The sequence below is a fragment of the Pempheris klunzingeri genome, chromosome 16, assembly GCF_042242105.1.
Source record: "Pempheris klunzingeri isolate RE-2024b chromosome 16, fPemKlu1.hap1, whole genome shotgun sequence".
Taxonomy (NCBI): domain Eukaryota; kingdom Metazoa; phylum Chordata; class Actinopteri; order Acropomatiformes; family Pempheridae; genus Pempheris; species Pempheris klunzingeri.
Window position 1 is genome coordinate 19802204 of NC_092027.1, and position 19290 is coordinate 19821493.

The window sequence follows — 19290 nt, forward strand, 5'->3', positions numbered from 1 at the left end:
TTACCACGGATGGTAAATCGAAGATGTAATGGCCACCATAATGACCTGCCAAATGATAAATGCATAATTGAACAAGGTCAGTAATTTCCGGTGTTAAGTGGTAAACTTTTATTCCTCATTAGAGTCGTATGTCTACATCACCCTTCATTTTGCAGGTTCCACACCAAACTATAAACCTGGGCAGGTGTATTTGGTTAGTCGAGCTGTGCTGATACTTTCTGCTCCCAGTCCTCATCCAACCAGGAAATGAACTTTTTACAGTATGTCAACATAGAGGAGGAAATGCCCCAGGAGCCAACAGCAGGCCAGACAGTGTGTCTGGACATAAACAGTGCCGCTCACCCTTTACAATCAATTAACTACTGGAAAGCCCAGTTCTTATTGATACTGTGGAATGGATAGCTGAGTCCTTAGGTTGTTAAAGACATGATTACTATGAGTTACGCCATTATTCCCCAGAAACTCTGTAGATGTCCAGAGAATTAACTGGAAATGTACACCATGAATAGTTCCCAGCAAAACAATACTGCTAATCCTTTTAATTCTATAAAAACAATGATAATTTGTACAAATGCAACGGTGAGACTGACTTGAGCTCTGCGTGAGAAATCGCAGCCTCCTCATTCATTTCAATGGAGGCAGCCAAGTGGTGGAGTGCCACCACGGAGGGCCGTGGCGAAAAAGTTGAACCTGGCTCAACTTTTTCTTCAATGCAACATTAATCTCATTCACATTCACCCACACAAGCACACATTCTTAGTAGGTTATCCCACAAGAAAACAGTGGCTACGCTCCAAGCAGTTTTCAAGAAATCTCACCGTTCCTCTGGGCCTCTGCTGGCAATCTAAAAAAGAAATAAGGTGAAAATAGACTCAACAGCAATACTTTGACTGGACAACCTAGCTGGTAATCCGTATCTACAAATACAGATGAAATGATCAACCTTCTCATCTGACTCTGAGTAAGAATACCACATGAATATTTCCCTAAAATATTGTGGGGTTCATATAACCACAGTTGTGTTATCTATATATTCGTGACATTCTTTTATGCATGAGGCTAAACTCAAACTCGCTGACACTGTTGGAAGCAGACCAGCAGCAAGTGTGAAGGTAAAAAAAAAAAGAAACCATTATGGATTTTTTGATAAAAAGTGATGAATAATATCAGAAATCATAAAGATGAAGGATGTGTCTTCACAGGATTCTCAAGGAAAGGTATGACAGAACTCCTGTTTGTCCCCTGCAGTCTTGTCATAGCTGTGCAAGAAACGGTCGATGATGGAACCCCATTTATAGTTTTCATATAGAAATGTAATGGTGTGTATGTAAATGTAAAGGTTTAATCAGTGTTAATGACCGAAAAAAGAAATGTTGAAACATCAGGAAACGTAACTCGTTTTAGAATCGAGACAAGAACAAATGATTCAGCTTACTGTAGAATATATACATTTAGTATAATAATTAAAACTAGCTTGTGGACACTAAAATGCAAACTGTATAATTGTAAAATTGACTGACTGAGAGAAACACAGAGATAACCTTTGAACTTCAGAACAGCCTGAGGAATGGCACCTCTGGAAATTGTAGTCAGTCATGCTGTGGCCTTGACTAGGTGGTACTTTTCTTTCAATGTGAACATGAGGACAAAAAAACCTGAAGATGGAATAATTCTGGAGCCACAGACTGGCTGCCTCTTTAAGCTGGTATCAACAGAAATCTCTTCACCATTCAATACAAAATACTCCAGAGGGGGAAAAGGGCAAGCTGAAAGGAAAAACAGAAAACCGTATAGCACTTGTAGTGGTGGGTGGGCAGATGTCCTTGAAGAGCAAGGGCAGCAGGCCATAAACTGATTTCTAAAGCATGTGATGTGGATGATTCTAATTTAATGCAGCGTAACCGGTTGTAATCTGTTCATAATTAATCAAGATACCATATATTGATCTCATTAAGCACCAAAAGATCCAATCATTTTACACTCCTGCAGGTGAAATCTGGAAAGGGTTCTCAGAGTCCAGTATTCCCAAGTCAAGAGCGTGACATCATTTTTACTTTTGTTTGAGCTTTTCGCCCATTTAAAAGCTTAAAGATACTCTAATTAAAATGTGTACATTGACAATAGGTCAGATGGCCGTACACTATCTGCTTAGCACCCAACAGCAACGTTAGCAACAAGCTGGTGAACATCGTGGAGCTTAAGAGTCATTTTAAAGAGTGAAAATGAGATTTACATCATTAGATCGCCAGAAGTGTGGTTTGTAAATAATCCAAATGTTGGTCTGTGTCAGCTATATGTGCAGCCTTTTGCCAACATCTTCACCATTAACAGCTTTAAAGGTGATAATATGTCAGTGCTGTTTCCACAAATGAGACATGTTGTACAAATCAGCACCATACCCACACGGCCCTTGGCTGAGTTTTTTTTTCCATCGAAGTCTAGATAATAATCATAGATGTGTTTAGCCAAGCTAGTAGTGTGTCTCTGGGGATGTCAGTGTCCAAAAGTCGCTGTCTGATTTTTCCAATAATCAGAGGTTCTGGAGGTTCATGTGCCCCTCAGGATGGACTGTAATCACCTTAGTGATCTGTTAGCTTTTCACCTCCATCATGGCAAACTCTTCATGTGTCATTTTACAACATAGGGTTTCTGTCATAGATAATACACGCTTCAGTAGTAAAGGGGTAAAACATAACAAATTCAAAATGTGGCAAAGTGTGAACCACTGGTCGGCACATCTGCAGGCGCCACTGTTGCCGTGGTAATCTGTTATTTGTCCAACACTTTGCTTTATGACCGCTTCACACTACGTCACCTGACTTTGACAGCACATCACGTGCACGGAAATGATATTAGAGGCACGAGCACAGCATCTTAATTTGAATCCGCACGCCACAAATCCGGTACGGTTTTTGAGTCATTGATCCTGTATCTGTGCGCCGTGCCTCCTAACAGCCACTAGGGAGCAGCTGCACCAACAAGGTGACTCACTAAATGAATGAAGTGAATGGATGAATGAATGAAATGGGAGTAAATGCTGCCTCCGTTTCTAAAAAGCCCATTCAAATCCTATATGACAATTTTATTAAAAATGTATTGGCAGCGTTGAGAAAAGCCATTCATCCTGAGCAGGCCCGCAGCCAACAGCAGCAGTATTATTGAATTCATTACCCAGATTGGACACAGTCTAGTTGGTATGCAGCCTGTGCTCCATCCTGACCTGACGGGGTTCAATACTGCGAACGCATCAGGAAGAGAAACGGCTTTCTTTACATTTGAAGAACTCAAGTACAAAAAGTGGTCGTCGAATACTGTTACAGGAACACTTAAACATTCTGACGCAGGAGGTTTCTTGTAAATTGAGTTAAAGACCAGAATGGGGCCTGAATGGGGGGCCGTACCCTCCCTCTTACTCTGTCTCTTCACTGTAGTGGTAGTAGTGCCGGGGGAGCTCCTGCGTATTTCCCTGTCTGAGCGTGATAGATAATGTCTGGGATTCGTCCTCTTCGTCATTGCTCTTAGAAACAAGTGACTTCACTCCACAGCGCAGTCATTCAGACTGGCCGGGAATCAGGAAGGGAGACTTTGGGTCTGAGTCATGCTTGCATCAATATCAATAATAATAATAATAATAATTTGTTCAGTACTAAAAAAACTCAGACTAAAAATACATAAAAGTGCTCAATTTGTCCTTATAACAAGAAAAAAGTTCTTAGAAACAAGATCCTTTTCACATCACATACGTTTCATGAAAGAGTTTATCTTACTTACATTACCACAGAGCAAATGATCCTGTCTCGACAAGAATGTTTCTCGCCAGAACACAAAATCAATGCATGTCATTGATACTAGAAACTCTTTTCTCTGTATACTGTACGACACCTGACATTTTCTGACACTGACCAAATCTTTTGTCATGGACGCAACAGCCTCTGAGGTAAAAACAGCTAAAATTAAAAATGATCTCTGATAAACTATCAGTTTTTTTCACTTTATTGTGAAAAGAAGCAAGAATTTAAATTAAATTCCACAATATCTATTATTCACCATTGAGCACTTTGGGCCTTGATGAACTATGAAGACAGATTCTAAACTTCAGAATCAAGTTTATTGTGAATAAGTGTCACCTCATAACAGACATGACTGACAACAGACATCAGCTAACAAGATAATAAAGAGGCCAGACAAGGACAAACATAGCGTAGCATAAAGTGACTGTTGCAGGAAGGAAGGAAAATAGAAAAAAATCAACCACAGTGTGTAAACCAGGAATCCAAACCTCAGAAATATCATAACAATATTGATATTTGTACACATGTGGGCAGTGAGAGCTTGACAGTGACAGGATGAACATGTGACGGGCTCTAGAAATAATAAAGCAGTCTTTATTGATGTATTGAAGCTGTAACTCCATCACTCATTAAATCTACTCATTACTTTATTAATATCACGATTAGCATGATGAGCGTGGAGCCCGGAAGGTGTCATGGATAATTTGTGTGGTTTTAATTGGCGGAGGCGCGCGCGCACACACACACACACACACACACACACACACACACACACACACCTTCATGTCGCGTTTGGCCTCTTTCACTTTGGTAAATGTTTATTAGTGTATTGTATTCATTCTTAAATACCTGTAGCCATCACAGGGACAAGTCGCCTCTCCAGAATGGGCAGCGTTAACGTCATTAATTATTCATGAGGGACATTGCTGATGTGAGGGGGGGGGGGGGGCAACCAGGCTGCGGCCCTGTGCTGCTGAAGCACCGCCATACTTTACGCAGCGTGTGTTTTTCACTCTGCTGGTCTGGAGGCTCTTTTACGCACAGCCGAGCTGGCTTTTACGCACGGTCACATGAACATTTGTTGCCTTTGAATGAGCGAACTGGGCAGGTGTTGCTGCCTCTCTTACATTTCAAAATAACCAAAACTAGACCGAGACATAAATGAGATGAGATGGGTGACGCCAGTTATCCGTTATAAACCACAGACACGATGCCTGAACGTTGTGAATGTTGTGTATTGTGTGAGTGTCTTGCTGGATGTTCGGCACTGTGGTAGAACAGAGGGTAAAGGGTAAAGTGTGAGGGGGGGACCGAACTGAATTTTACAGCAAAAAGAAATTGTCCAGACAGATTTGATGGCGATCAGGACTCAACAGCTGCTTTATTCTAAGTGACTAACTGGGTCCACCTGGAATTCATTAGATCCAGACTAATTCTGTCCCTCTGGTAATTAATATGCATAGATAATATACATAAATTATAATGTATGCTGTGTTACTGTGTGTAGAACGTTCCTGCTGCTGTGTGCTGGCTGCAGGTATTTGATAGTAAATAGAAACGAACACATCAGGCAGCAGTTAACCTACAGCTACCCCCAGTTTAGGTGTCATACTATGACTATTGTAATTATCATTTTATATTTTTAACAATATACACCAAGACACAATATTGTGCCACAATACCATAATGTGATGATATATCACACTGTCACATCTTCAGTGAGTGTCCTTGGGTAAAACACTGAACTCCAACTTGAATGGGTGAATGAGGATTGGATGTAAAAGCACTTTGAGTAGTCGAAATGACTAGAAAGGAGCTAAAGAAATACAGAGCATTTACCATTACTATTAATATTATCATCAATATTATCACAGTAACACATACAGTATACTATTATCAGCATTATCTTTCTTCCACGTGAAAGGATTTTATCACCACGTATAGCTATAAAACAGCTCTATTGCACTATGATATTAAATGTAATACATAAATAGTGTTATAGTGATTTGGTACTGCTCAGTGATTTATGGGATTTGTAGTGCTGAAGTAACACAGTCAGTAGTTTTGATGCAGAAAGTGTGTGTCTGCTTGTTTGGGTTCTCTGTGACGTCAAAGGGAATCAGCAGTGACTGCACGAGGGCTCTGCAATCATCTTCCTGCCTGTTTCCGGGCTCCAAAGTGTGAGAGGTTCTCGGTTGTGGGGAAGTCTCCACCACTGATCTTCACTGGGGTCTGCACTTCCCATTTGAGCCTGTTCTTCTTGTTTTTGGTAGCCGATCCACGCTGATGGGAGATCAGACCCACTAAACCACATGTACACTGGGCTCATCAGCTCCTGGAGCAGGTTGAACTACCTCACAATTCACAAGAGGTATATCCTCTGGTTGATGCTCTGCAGGGTCTATTTTTATATAATGGAGTGTATTATACGAGGTCCCAAAAGTGTGTAAAAACATGAAGGATTCCTCACCAATGGAAGCCTATTTCTGGTGACGTCCTGAAAGTCAAAATAATGACAAACATTTTCCTTGAAATAATGAGTTTGTATCTCAAAATATTAATTTCTGTGACCTAAGCTATTACAGCTAGAAAAGGTTTCTCATTAAATTGACTTACGGGATCTTTTTACTTCATCTCATTGCTTCCATAGCACACAGACTACTGCAGCAGATCAGAATGGTGGGACCTCCAGTTTCCTCATCACGTCTGCAGACTGAGGCCCCCCCAGGTGCAGTCATTAGCGCACATGCAGAGGAGCAGTGATGAGAGCACACATCTCGTGGGTGTAAGTTTCTCCAGCCAGAAACTTGGTGACTCACAGAGGTGAGTGTCAAGTGGAGGCGATCTTAGATGGTTGGTTGGATGTGGTTTTACTTGTATGCCAGTCTTCCTATGTTGTGTTTTTGGACTTTAAAGGTCCAATCAATCATTTTTGGACAATGTCATTGACATGTTTACTGGTATATGTTATGATACTCTCATCATAGTTGTTTTGGAGTAAAAAAAAAAACTTTCTGGTGTGAACAAATCTTAAACAGCATCAGAAAACTTTAATAACTTGAGCGTGAAAGTTGGATCTTGATTTTGAAAATAGTCAAACTCAAAACTCAAGATCCACTAACCAGCATTTTCATGAGCTCACAAACACATCAAACGGTGAAGATCCTAAGATGTGTTTGAAAGCTTTGCACACGATGTAACAAACTCCACCTGCCGATGAAGACCATGAGATGCAGTTCAAAGCTGTAGAAAAAAAGAGCAACAGATCTTCAGCTCGCCGCAGCGTTTCAGTCCACGTATTAAAAGAGCTGTCGTGCTGAGTTCAGAGGCTGAACCTCAGGCATGGTCTTGCTTTGGAACACACTGTACAGCGGAGCTTGAGGTACAGCCCCCGTAGTCGTGTTGGTGGGTGGGAAGCCAGCAAGGGTTCTTATCCTTGTTACTGCACCGGTGACTTCAAGCACTTGGTTGGGGTGTCTGCACCGAGGGGGGTGGAACTCACTCGGATATGATGAACCTCCTACGCCTTATGCCCTGCTGATGAAAGTCATTGCTGGCAGGTGAATAGAAATGGCTGGTGATACCGCGTGTCACGGAGGGAGCACATGTCTGTCTGCAGAGGTAAAAGTAGCTGCAACTGGACCGCTTATAGTACACTAGCAGTTTATCAGAAGATGAATTATTAATTCATAGACCGTACATGTGGTTTTAGTATAATCATTATAGTTTCAGTCTAGAGATATTGGTATGATAGTTGAAGAAGAATTGGTTCTTTCACACATTGTATTTGTGGAATGGCTGTAGTTTATCACCTAACATGGCTGTTTATTCAGGCCTGCGCGCAGTGAATGCTGAATTGCAATGAGCAAGTCACTACAATAAAGTATGCAGACCAGTAAAACCAATGAGCTCGTGAGTGCATTGCTGATATGCGTTCTTTTTTCAAATTTCACTTAGGATATGAACATATGAACATTACGGAAGTTTTCTTGAGGCACAGGCCAGTCATTGCCTGTGGCTGCAGGGGTCCATAGGAGCATCTCTCTGGCCTTGTGTCGGAACACTTGAGAGGAGGTACAGGAGCAGGAGCAGGGAGGTGAGAAATGGTGCATGTTAGAAATGAGAGCCATGCAGAGCTGCAAATTAGAGCTGACGTGTCCCATCTGCACGCCATTTGTCACAAGTCCTTTAAACGGAGCCTCCAGTGTTACTGAAAGGCAGTCACCCCGAGGCAGATTTCAAATGCTGATTCATTATTTTATTCCCTTTGGGCTTTATGTGTGAGTGCATCATGTGGAAGGGCAGATGAGTGATGGATTACTTGCAGATGTCGTTGTGTGACTCATTCTTGTTGTACCTAAAAAAATAAAATGTCCTCACAACCTTCAGACGTGAAAATATATTTTTTGGACTATGTGGTGTGTGTGTGTGTGTGTGTGTGTGTGTGTGTCCACTTGTGGGAGATGCACACAAAGCTGTTATTGTTAATTCCCCCACTCTTGCATTCATCATACTGCTGTGTAGATGTACTTGACATTTAGTGCCAAACAGTAGCTAACGAAGTTAACAGTGTGAAGTACAGATGACAGTTGTACATCTATTTGTTCAAACGCCTCTCACACTGTAAGCAAACCCCCCCACCCCCACCCCCCTCCTGGTGCTCCTGAGCACTTCATGGCCAGGCAAGGCCACTTCACTTTTCATCACTTCTTCAACAAAAGACATGGTTTGTGGGTGTTTGAGTGTTTGGGGGGGGGGGTCAACATTAGATTGTTCTGGAATTTGCAAAACGTTGGAGGGTTGTGACCCTGAATCTAAATCACTGGATGTGCTCTTGTAATCAATTGAGGGATCTGCTAAAAAAGAACTCAGAAAAAGATTTTTCTATGGTGATGCAGAATCTTTCTACATCCCTGGAAATGGTTGCGACAAGCGTGGCGATGCACCGTTTGGCTCATGTCTATACAGTAGATCATCTGAGGGAGGAGGACCAAATGCATCACCTAGCTGGGACATTGTATTGAGTATCAGTCAACAGTCCATGGTGCTGAAGTGGCAGACGGTTCAGCCCTTCTGTCAGTTTAATCTGGATTTATTACATTCTCAACAATTTACTGCAAACAAAGCTCAGTCTCGGCCTCGGAAGAAGTGTCCCCAGGACAAGCTGGGATTCTGGGATCCTTGTTCTGATGCCACTGTTACACTGCACCCCGATAAGTGATGGAAAACAGATGGCTGGATTTAAATGTGCACCAAGAGTTATAATTGTAATCTGACGTTTGATATCTTAAAAGCTTCGGTCAATTGCTTCTCTTTTTTCCCTTCTTCTTCTTTTTGACCTACTTTAGCTGCATTATGTGCAACACGAGCAAATGCACGTGGGACTTCTTTCTATGATGAAGACTCCCACCTCGGCATTCCATTCAAGGCCAGACTATCCCACAATCATTTCTACCAACTCATTAACTTATTAACCTAATGAAGCAGTCTGCCTGGAAAGCTCAACTCAGGAAAAATGTGAACCCAAGTGTGCATACCCCTAATTCTTCCTCTCCGTCCATCTATAACAGCAACATGGTTATTTGTTTGTACAGTTGATGACAGTTGATGGAAGGAAACACTACCTGATAGCTGTCGTGTAGAGCAAATTTGACATTAGCGTCTATGGAAAAGCTTGTTTCCTCCTTATCTCAAATAGTTATCAATATTCCTCTCACATCAGCCCCCCCGCCCACAAGTGAGCATCCATTATCTCGATGGAGCCCAGGGGAGCAACTCCATCAGAAGGTCATAGCATTGTTCGTGCAACCAAACTCTCGGCACATAAAGCAATTCAGCCTCAAAGGAAACGAGCAACGTTTGATCAGAATCGAACCTGGAGAAGTAAAAACTAGAAACTCATTTCTGACCCAGAACCATAGCTGGTGAAACATAATTAGAGGCATGATTATTGTTCAACAAAGCCGTTCTCAGGATATCTGGAAGTGTTGGGAGAGCAGATCAACAGATCGGCCAACATCTCCATCCTCAGACCCCACCAGTAAGAACGGCACAAATCTGATCAGCACGGCACAGGAAACCAATCACATTTCCACCCTGTGGTTCTAAACCAGGTCATATCTGACATGTGTGTTCCTTTGGATGTAATTCAATCAAACATCCAGGGAATTAAATAGTGGTGAGATTTAATTCGTTTTTTTTGTTGGGAAGCTTATTAATAGCCCCTGGTGACCCAGTGCGTGAACCACAGGAGTAAAACATGTCACTGGTTTTTTAAATTATAGTGCTGGGAGCCCGTCAGCAGGAGAGTGATAACACCAAAATAAGAACACGCATGGTTTTATGAATGTGAAATACAGGAGATGATGTTGGAACAAAGAGCATATGTTCAACAAACCTATAAAATATGTGGCAATAATGTTTTGGGCTTTTATGGAGCCAAGTGGGGCTTTAAGGCCGTTTTACTGAGCTGTAATTCCAACTCACTTCAGTAACACTCGAGGCCGAGAACAAGGGACAAGAATGAGAGTGGGATTGTTTTTTTTTTTTTCAAACTAGTCTTCTCCTTCTCTGGTTTATTTTTCTAATGTTTCCCATTAATATTGAAAGTGTGACTTTATTCCTGATACTTTGACTTTGTTCTCAAAATGGAAAATAAAAACTGATTTTCTTTTTTCCCCCCTTGTGCTCAGCCTTAATACTCTTCCACTGTGTGAGGACTAACCACAGTATCACTCACCTAGAGTTACTGGCCTCATTCTTGGATCTGCTGTGTGGTGTTTTGTAAAATTGTAACAGTAAATGTGGCATTACCCACACGGTTAGTACAAGCGGTCAGCACACTGACCTTCATGAGTACACATGAGATTCTAATTAAGCTTCAGGCCACTTTCTTCACACATAAATATCATTTCAGGGCATTTAATTTTTGGATTTACCCATTTTTGACTGCTGAAGTGGTAGAAATGAGCCTGGTTTCAGTCTTTTCGGGGCTCTTTTGGCTGATGGGAACAAATAGCTATATAATCTGAGTATTAGTTGTGATTGGGGCGACCTTGCTGCTCCACATTAGCGACAAATGAAAGAAAGTGTTACATTACAGTGAAGGGATGCCCCAGTGATTGCAGAGGAGTCAGCACTGTTCTGTCAAAGGGGAAACATTATGCAAATTAAAGGGGCAATCCGCTGATATTACACGCAGATGGATTTTCTCATCGTGATGAGTTATTTACTTATTCATGGGCCTTATGGGTTCTTTTTTTTTTTTTTTTTTTACAGCAGGTCTTGCATATCTACAGAGGAAGGAGGTCTCGTTTTAGCTCACATCTATCTGTGACATCGGGCGCCCAGGCTGGAAGATGAACCTCCTGTTGTGAAACACATTTCTGGTGAGCGTGTCGGAGCCCCCATTCACATGACCAGCACACCTTTAATTTGAAAAGAATGGTGTGAACTTTGTGAGCGTGCTTGTATCAAGTTGCTGAGGGTGGCACATGTATCATTTTAACATCAATAAATTATTACCACATTAATTGCCAGACAGTGCAATTACAGCTAGATGAATGACCTCCCTCCCTCGTTTGACAGTGGCTTATATTAGAAGGGGAAGAATTGCAGTTTCCCTAAAATCCAGAAATGGGATGATCTTCGGGGGAACATTTCCGTGGAAGATCCTCGTGTTCATTTCCTGTCTCACAGTAGTTAATATTTGAACAGCTCTGTTTTTATTCAGCATCTTCTCGGCTGTTTTAATTGAAATATAAATGGAACGTGTCCCTGTTTACACCAGGGATTTTCTCATTGGAGTCGCTCATGTTTTAACTATTGGCAGCGTGTCGCTTTGACTCAGTCTCTTCCGACAAATTATCTGCTTTGGATTCATTCCAGGCACAAAATCCAACTTGTGCTCCAATTTATTCATTCATCTGCTGGATGCTTTATCAAAGTCAGGAGAGTGTCCACACCACAGTTATCCAGCTGATCCTATATTACCTACACAGCAGTGAAAGGACTGCAGTCACCTCAGTCTCTCTGGACATAATCTGCATATCTCTGGGCCCCACTTGTCGTGACGCCCTGCTCTTTTCCCCTCCTACGTCTTCCTCCTTCCTCCTCCCTCCTCCCTCCTCCCTCCTGTGGTTCCAACAGCTCCGTCACCTCTCTCCTTCTCTCTCTCTCTCTCTCTCTCCCTCTCTCTCAGCTTTCTCTCCTCACCTCCCCCTTCCGTCTGTTAATTGGATGAGCTGTCACAGTTGTGAGTATGATTAAATTCCAGTCCGGAGTGCCCCCCCCCCCCCTCAGTATAGATAAGAAAATCAATGTCAGTGTAAACTTCTCCACAGTGACTTCACCTGCACAAGAAGTTCAACGGCACTTCATGTGTTCCTCAACCGGGCGTGATGGGAATTTAGGAGAAGAAATCGAATCCTTTTCACGGTTTTCATGCGCTTCACTTTATTTTATAATAACAGAATAAACAGAATATCAAGGTCAAAGCCAGTCAGTACAAAGCATCGTTCACAAATGCTCCTGTTAATAGAAAATGCATCTTGGATCAATTGAGCAAACAGATGAATAACACTATAGAAGACAGACTGAAGTCGGTTCCCATTCCAGGGAGAACATTTGCATTTGGCAATAGCACATGTGTAAATAAAAGGAACATATTGTTACCAGAATAAAGGCACTTGAGCAAATCAAGCACTCATCGAGGTGCGTGGCCACAGACCTTGGTGTGGCAGTGTAGTCCTCTATTTATCCTGACCATCCCACTGCTTTTCTAATGCAAATCAGTGGCACCCTTAGGTCACACTCTTCTACTCCTCGTTCAGCCTTTGATACGAGAGCTTTGCATGCAGTATTTCCTGTCAGCTGTGGCAAACAGGCTATATATAACAAAATAGATGGGCACTGGGTGCAAGGTGTCCTCAAAGTCTACACAAAACGATGCTAAGCTGCGTAAAACCAGGTGCGTCATCACAGCTTTAGGGGACCGTAACAGGGTACATACAGGCTTCCCCCTCCACATAGAATAAAGAATCGAGAAGAAAGTTGAAATGTCGAAAATAAATCAAACTTTTAGCATTACTGCTAAAAATCATTTTATTCATTCAGTCGTTCAGATTTCAAGGTCTATTTCAACTTTAACTTAATTCTCAAAATCCAAAAAGAAAAAAAAAAACTTCCTCAAGTTCGCCTTTATTCTCGACATTTCAACTTCAGTCTTGACATGTAAAATTAAAGGGTTCAAATTAATTCATAAATGCATGTAAATTGAATAGTTATGATCAGGACTGAGGTTGTTCAAAAGATTTAATGCATTAAAAGTGAAAAAAATATTAATGTATAATATTTTTAGAGCACTTCTTAGGAACAGAATATTTTTTGCACGAAGGATAAAAGGTGGCATATTTTGTACATAAAGTCAAACTGCTCAAAAAATAATAATGCATTCAAATCAACGTTGTTGTCAATTATTGACACACCTACGGGTGTAATACCCCCCCCAAAAAAATTACAATTTCATATTTCATATTTTGTATTTTTCTCATTTGAAATGTTTGGTTTTATATTCTCAAAATGGCACTAAAAAGTTACAAATATGTAATAAATCCATGAAAACTTAATAGTTATGATCAGGACTGAAGTTGATCAAAAGATTTAATGCATTGAAAGTGAAAAAAAAAATTGTGTAGGCCCATAATATTTTTATAGCACTTTTTAGGAACAGAAAATTTTTTGCACCAAGGGTGACGAGTGGTTATTAAGGAGTTAAGGAGTGCACAAGGGTTAAAGAAAAAAAAAATCTTCCTCTCTCTCATTTTCCCCTAATGCCTGGCACCAATACCAACATGTCAGGAAAATACAGTGTTTCCTCTGCGCTCTTACATGACAAGAGGGAAAAGTAGATACAGAAGTGACGCACTTTATATATAGATTTGCTATAAGATATGAGAAGCTCAGGTGAATCTTCTGTCAAGTGTGAAGCAGGAATCCAAACGCGGACGCTTTGTTCTCCAGGTGCGTAAAGGCGCCGCTCCCATAAGGCCCAGTGGAGCAGGAACACAGGCACATGGTTAAGGTGTTGTGTCTTCTCTGACGCAGATGATGGAAGGAAAACATCCGCGACTTGTTGCATAAAAATAGATTTATTACAAAAAGATCAGTTGTCCAACAGGCTCCATGGTTCCCTGGAAAGACGTAACCCAATTATATGTCTCATACAGACAGAGTATCCACTAGCCAAATCAACGTCTTCCCCGAGCTCCTCTTTCCACCATCTTTTATACCTGTAAGGCGGCTTACCTCATCCTATGGTTCCCCTCAAAGGGGTTCTTGCCCAAATATGGAGGGATGTATAGAAATGGTCTCTCTTAGGGAGTCACCCTGCAACACCATGGCTTTATCTTTTATACATTCCACACCTACTCTGGCCTCTTACCTAGACATCCACAGAGAGAACACACACTTACAGCATAGCAGATACACAGAACACATCAGAAACTACAAAGGTTATGGTTATGGTTATGGTTATGGTTATGGTTATGGTTAAGGCAGCAGCATATGGTTACAATGAATTTCTGACATCAGATGACACACCGGTGACGCACATCATCTACTGCCCCGTACCAGAGGTGCTGGGGCTGGTGACTGGACCTACACTCAAGTACCCCCACTGACGGGGCGTGAGTAATCCCGCTGCTCTGCTGGCGTTGCTATATAGGAGCGCACGCGGGGCTCTGTAGATCCGCAAGAAGGGCGCACGAGAGCGAACGGGTTGCTGAGCGCGCGGAGAGCCTTTGGACACGGTTTCCGGAGACTGGCAACAAGCGTTTTGACGCACAGCAACGCGCACCATGGACTACTGCTGAGCTCCGAGGGAAGAAGCAGTGCGCGCACAGTACAGCTGCGGCTCGTGCCTCAAAGCTGACTTATTTTTTGTTTTTATTTTTTGCTTTTGTTTCAAAGTTGGTTATTTCATTAGAACATCACGTCTGACTGCGCCAGAGACGCCATGAAGTTACTGTTTCTACCCGTGATGATGGTTTTTTTCGCCGTCGCCCAAGTTTTCTGCGAGGAAAGCGACCCAAAAGAAGAGGCTGACTACTGGACGAGCAGTAATCAGATCCAGGTAGTTTACAGCTGCAGGGCTTTCTTTATGTTCTCACCTTAGTCATTCCTAAAGGCCATTTCTCACTTATCACTGGCTTCTATAGAAGCAAACACGGTAAGAACAAATGCTTGTTTCTGCTCCTTCTACATCAACCTGTTTCTCTGCTGTAGCTGCGTTTGTTTAATCCAAATGTGACAGAGCGCAAAGGTCAGAGGGATTCTTTCAACTGGAGTCCCACAATATAGAGCAGAGGATGGTAATGAGATGATGTGGCATAAAGGATGAGGCTGTAGATCTAGAACAGCAGCTTCTTAGATCCATTTCTTTCCTGTCTGGATTTTAAACAATGTGGTCTGATGGCTTTTTGTCACTTTAACTCATTTCTTGCATTGCATCCTTTTAACCGACTGATGGTGCATAGACTCTGGTTAACTAGTACTAACCAGACTACTAACACATGCACAGAGTCACACTGTGAAATAAAACTTCAGGGCTGGAAGCTAGAAACAGGACCTGTTCCTAGTGGAGAGGTGATCAAAGTCATTTGTAGAAAGAATTAAGTGTGGAAACAAGCTGATTTGTGTCAGAAACAGGTGAAACAATCTTATCTTGCTTTAAAGAAAAGAAGATCTCAGGACGTGGGGATGGAAGATGGAGCAGCCAATGGCAAACGAAGTAAAGCCTTAAGTGCTGAGTGTAGTAGGAGCTGAAGCCCCAAAGATCTCCATTGACATGAAGCGCACGTCCGGTGTTTGACATTGTGAGCTGGAAACGTGCCAGTAGTCTAAACCATAGGGCCATTCAGCAGATGAATGAGCCCACGGTGAAGCATTAGAACCCAGTTACACTAATGCACACTGTAGACATCTGTCCTGAGATGGAAATAGGAACGCTTAATGAAAGTCTTGTATGCATCAGTACTGAGTGTAGCTCTTGGTAGGGGGGGGGGGGTTAGGTAATACACTGATCTATTAGACCCTATTATAATAGACAAACAATGTCACATTACATTTTGTTGACTTAATTTGAATCATTTCAAACTCTGACCAGATGAAAATGCCTTTTCACTCAACAGAAGAAATACTGGCTGAATGTCTTCATGCAGAGGTTGTAACATGTTGCTGGGAAATGACATTCGATACGGGGACTATACACCGTTTGGTGTCTCCATGAACCCTCATTGAGACTTTCTCCTTTCCCCTCAGGACGGCTGGCTCCCCAACAACCCATTCAGAGAAATCCTCCTGAGGATGACGAGAAAGCCTCGGCCGCATCAGTTCATCGGTCTGATGGGGAAACGCTCCATGGGTGAGAGCTCATCACACCACACAGTTCTAGTTTACCCTGTGAACCGTTTTTAAACATTGTCCTCTCTCTCTCTCTCTCTCTCTCCCTGCCCCCCCACCAGCAAATCCACAGATCACCCACAAAAGTAAGTACGGTACCACATTCACTTGTTATGTCTTTTTCCCCTACACTCAGTATGAAGGGTGACCCCCCCCCCCCCCTGAGCCTCCAGTGTCCCTGCAGCTGCTTGCATGTGCACATTTAAATGTGGACTGGGACAAAGTAAATAGAAATATGAACATGCTCATAATGGCTGCGTCATCAGTCGCCTGTCACCAGATAAACGGAAGAATTGAAAGGCTCTTTTATTCTGAAAATCCTCCCGTGCAGGACAGTTTTAGAAACAATGAGTCCCTCCTGTCCCTCCTTCTCGTTTTTGTTTGCCCAAAAACTCATCACAAATACTACAATCAATCCACGAACTACCCTCCGTGTGGAGGTTTGGGATGGTAGAGTTGTTCCAAAACATTTCCAGAATAATAACCACAGGAGTGGCAGCTGTGACGTCAGCGGTGGCCACGCCTCCGCTGCAGCCTCGTGCTGGAAATAAACTTTTTAAAAATTCACTTCGGTGACGTCACGTGCTTTGTCACAAAACGATCCTGTTGATGACGACGCCCTAAGAGCACTACTGCGTCATAGACCAGAGAGACTAAGTTCATCATGTTTATCATGAAGAATTAGTATTATTATTATTATTTAGCATAGATTATTAAAGTAATTCTGATTCTGATCAAAATCAGACAGTAAACAAAATGAGAACCATGGAGCCAGCAGGGGTAGTGCTAGTTAGTTAGTTAGTTAGTTAGTTAGTTAGGAGTGTAAAGTAGATATGCTCCTGAACGTATCACCGCAGACACTAAAAGCTGAATGGGTGCACCCTGATGCTCACTCCCACAAAGACAGAGGAGTGTAAGCCGGATGGGAAACAGCAGATCCTCTCATATTTTCACTCACAAGGCTGCTAATTGAGTTGAATATACACATTCGTGCCAGTATGTTGAGAGAGCAGAGGGAGAGCAACAGGGTTTAATTAACTGACAACGACCACATGCTATTCTGTACGCTTTTCACTTTGCGTTTGAACTGCGTTAATTTGTCGGCGAGGAAGGAGATAAAGAGCGCAGAGGAGAAAAAGGAATGAGGAGGAGGGGATTTTCCCTTTTTTTCTCTGTCAGGGGCTTTTTGTCTAAATTAGTCACCCACTCAGTGATGCAGCACAGCTCAGCATAAGTAAGTATACATCGAATTTATTCCTCTTATGCGGGCACGACGAGAAGTCACTCATCCTTAGTGAGAGGGAGAGTGCTGGGATCAATGCCCCAAGGACATCTGAGAGTTTAATTGGATTGTTGGTAGGATGGATGGATGGATGGATGGATGGAGCTATGCGTGTCACACTTCACTTCCAACCAGGATGCCTTCCATCCTCACAGTCAGCTCCTCCACAGAGAGCCCAAAAGTGTGAGCCTACCTTGAATCTCTCATCAGTCTAATGCAAATATTGATATTCGTAATGAGATATATTCCCTCTGGTCCAGTCCAACATACCCCCCCCCACCCCTCTCATGATCGTATTACCGTCCATTACTGTGATTGACAGGGGCCCTGTCACCAGTACAGACCTGCCAGGGCCCCGAGGCTCACTGGAGCTCAGCTCACCTCCGTACAAACCTGCGTTAGTTCCACACAACTGAAGTCAAAGCAGTGAAATAGACTTTTTGTTCAATCTACCTCTTCACCCGGTGAAGAAGTACCTCTTCAGGTTAAAGTGGTCCCACACATACAGTACGCAGCCTTTGGTAAGTGGCTCCAACTCGGCAAAGCTTTTGTTTTCACAGGTCGCGGGTCCAAAAGGTTCAGAGCCACTAGCACGAACGTCTGAAAATGTTAGTGGTTGTTAAAAAATGTGACATGAAATGAAATGTTAGAATCTACAGAAAATATAAGTGAACAGTTAAATGAATGGATAAAATGAGATTTTTAAATCAGTCAATAAATATGTTCACAGACCTTCCTTCAGTGGCTAGTGGGGGGGGGTATTTCTATAATCTTGGTCACACCACTGGTGGAAGTCTGCTAAACCATACAAACTGGTCCAAGAGGACTTGATGACATCGGACTGTCTTCTTCTTTGCAGGGCATAAAGTCAATTCTTTTGTCGGCCTGATGGGTAAAAGGAGCCAGGAGGATCCGGGTGAGTTCCCAGCTGGTCACTTTCCTCAGAGGAGTGATTCACCAGGGTCAGGTGTGTGCTGAAGCTAACAGGCCGTCTCCCCCCTGCAGAGTCCTACGAGTGGAGCACAATACAGACGTACGACAGGCGCCGCTGAACAGCCGGCCGCCTCTCTCCCCCCCTCCCTGCCTGCTTCTCCTCCAAGCCGTTCCCTCGGCCACAGGAGGGGGGCCTGCCCGACGCCGCTTTTGTTTTCTCCAAACTGTGTGTAGCTGTTAGTCGAAAATAAAATGATTCCGTTTCCACATTGTAGTGATGTAGCAGTGCCGTGCCTGTGCCAGTTTCATTTGTCCCGGCAGAAGGTAGACGAGGGTCAGAGGGGAAACGGCATCATTATCAATGTGAGTGTTTTTCTGTGAGCGTTCATCCTCCATCTGCCGCGCTGCAAAGACTAAATGTTGTTGTGGATCATCAAAGCAAAGCTATACCCAGGGTATGCTGAAAAGTGCACTGCCAAAGTCACTGTATAGTGCCTCATAACTGTTTAACTGCAACTGATTGTTCTAGAAATACACGCCGGGACGGGTTCTCATTTTGGCTTTGGAGGAGCCGTCATGTTCTCCACGCGGACGCATGGTGTGATGTGACCTGTGCGTTCCAGTGGCTCAACAAAAATTAAAGTTATTTTCTTTACTGGTTCAACTTCAACCGTTGCTGGTCGTGAATTCCTTTGTGACGCGTGAAAGAGTGAGGCGAGGGCACGCTCTGGTGGACGGCGCGGGTTTTTACACGAAGCACAGGGCACACGGCATGTCTCGGGTGCTCAGTGGAATTTATTTTAGCAGCAATAGGCACAATCCACG

The 19290-nt window shown here is 42.8% G+C and overlaps 1 protein-coding gene across 1 annotated transcript; it reads left to right on the top strand.

Moving 5' to 3' along the window:
* The first annotated feature begins 14740 nt into the window (after window positions 1–14740).
* tac1 (tachykinin precursor 1) lies at window positions 14741–18623 on the top strand. Its single transcript, XM_070846670.1, has 5 exons — window positions 14741–14922; window positions 16110–16212; window positions 16313–16336; window positions 18392–18448; window positions 18538–18623. The coding sequence occupies exons 1-5, from the start codon at window positions 14806–14808 to the stop codon at window positions 18582–18584; spliced, it is 348 nt and encodes a 115-aa protein (XP_070702771.1). The 5' UTR covers window positions 14741–14805; the 3' UTR covers window positions 18585–18623.
* Window positions 18624–19290: the final 667 nt, after the last annotated feature.

Coding starts and splice junctions, on each gene's coding strand:
- tac1 (XM_070846670.1), top strand. CDS start 14,806: ATGAAGTTACTGTTTCTACCCGTGATGATGGTTTTTTTCGCCGTCGCC. Junction 14,923..16,109: donor CGAGCAGTAATCAGATCCAG/GTAGTTTACAGC, acceptor CTTTCCCCTCAG/GACGGCTGGCTCCCCAACAA. Junction 18,449..18,537: donor AAGGAGCCAGGAGGATCCGG/GTGAGTTCCCAG, acceptor TCCCCCCTGCAG/AGTCCTACGAGTGGAGCACA.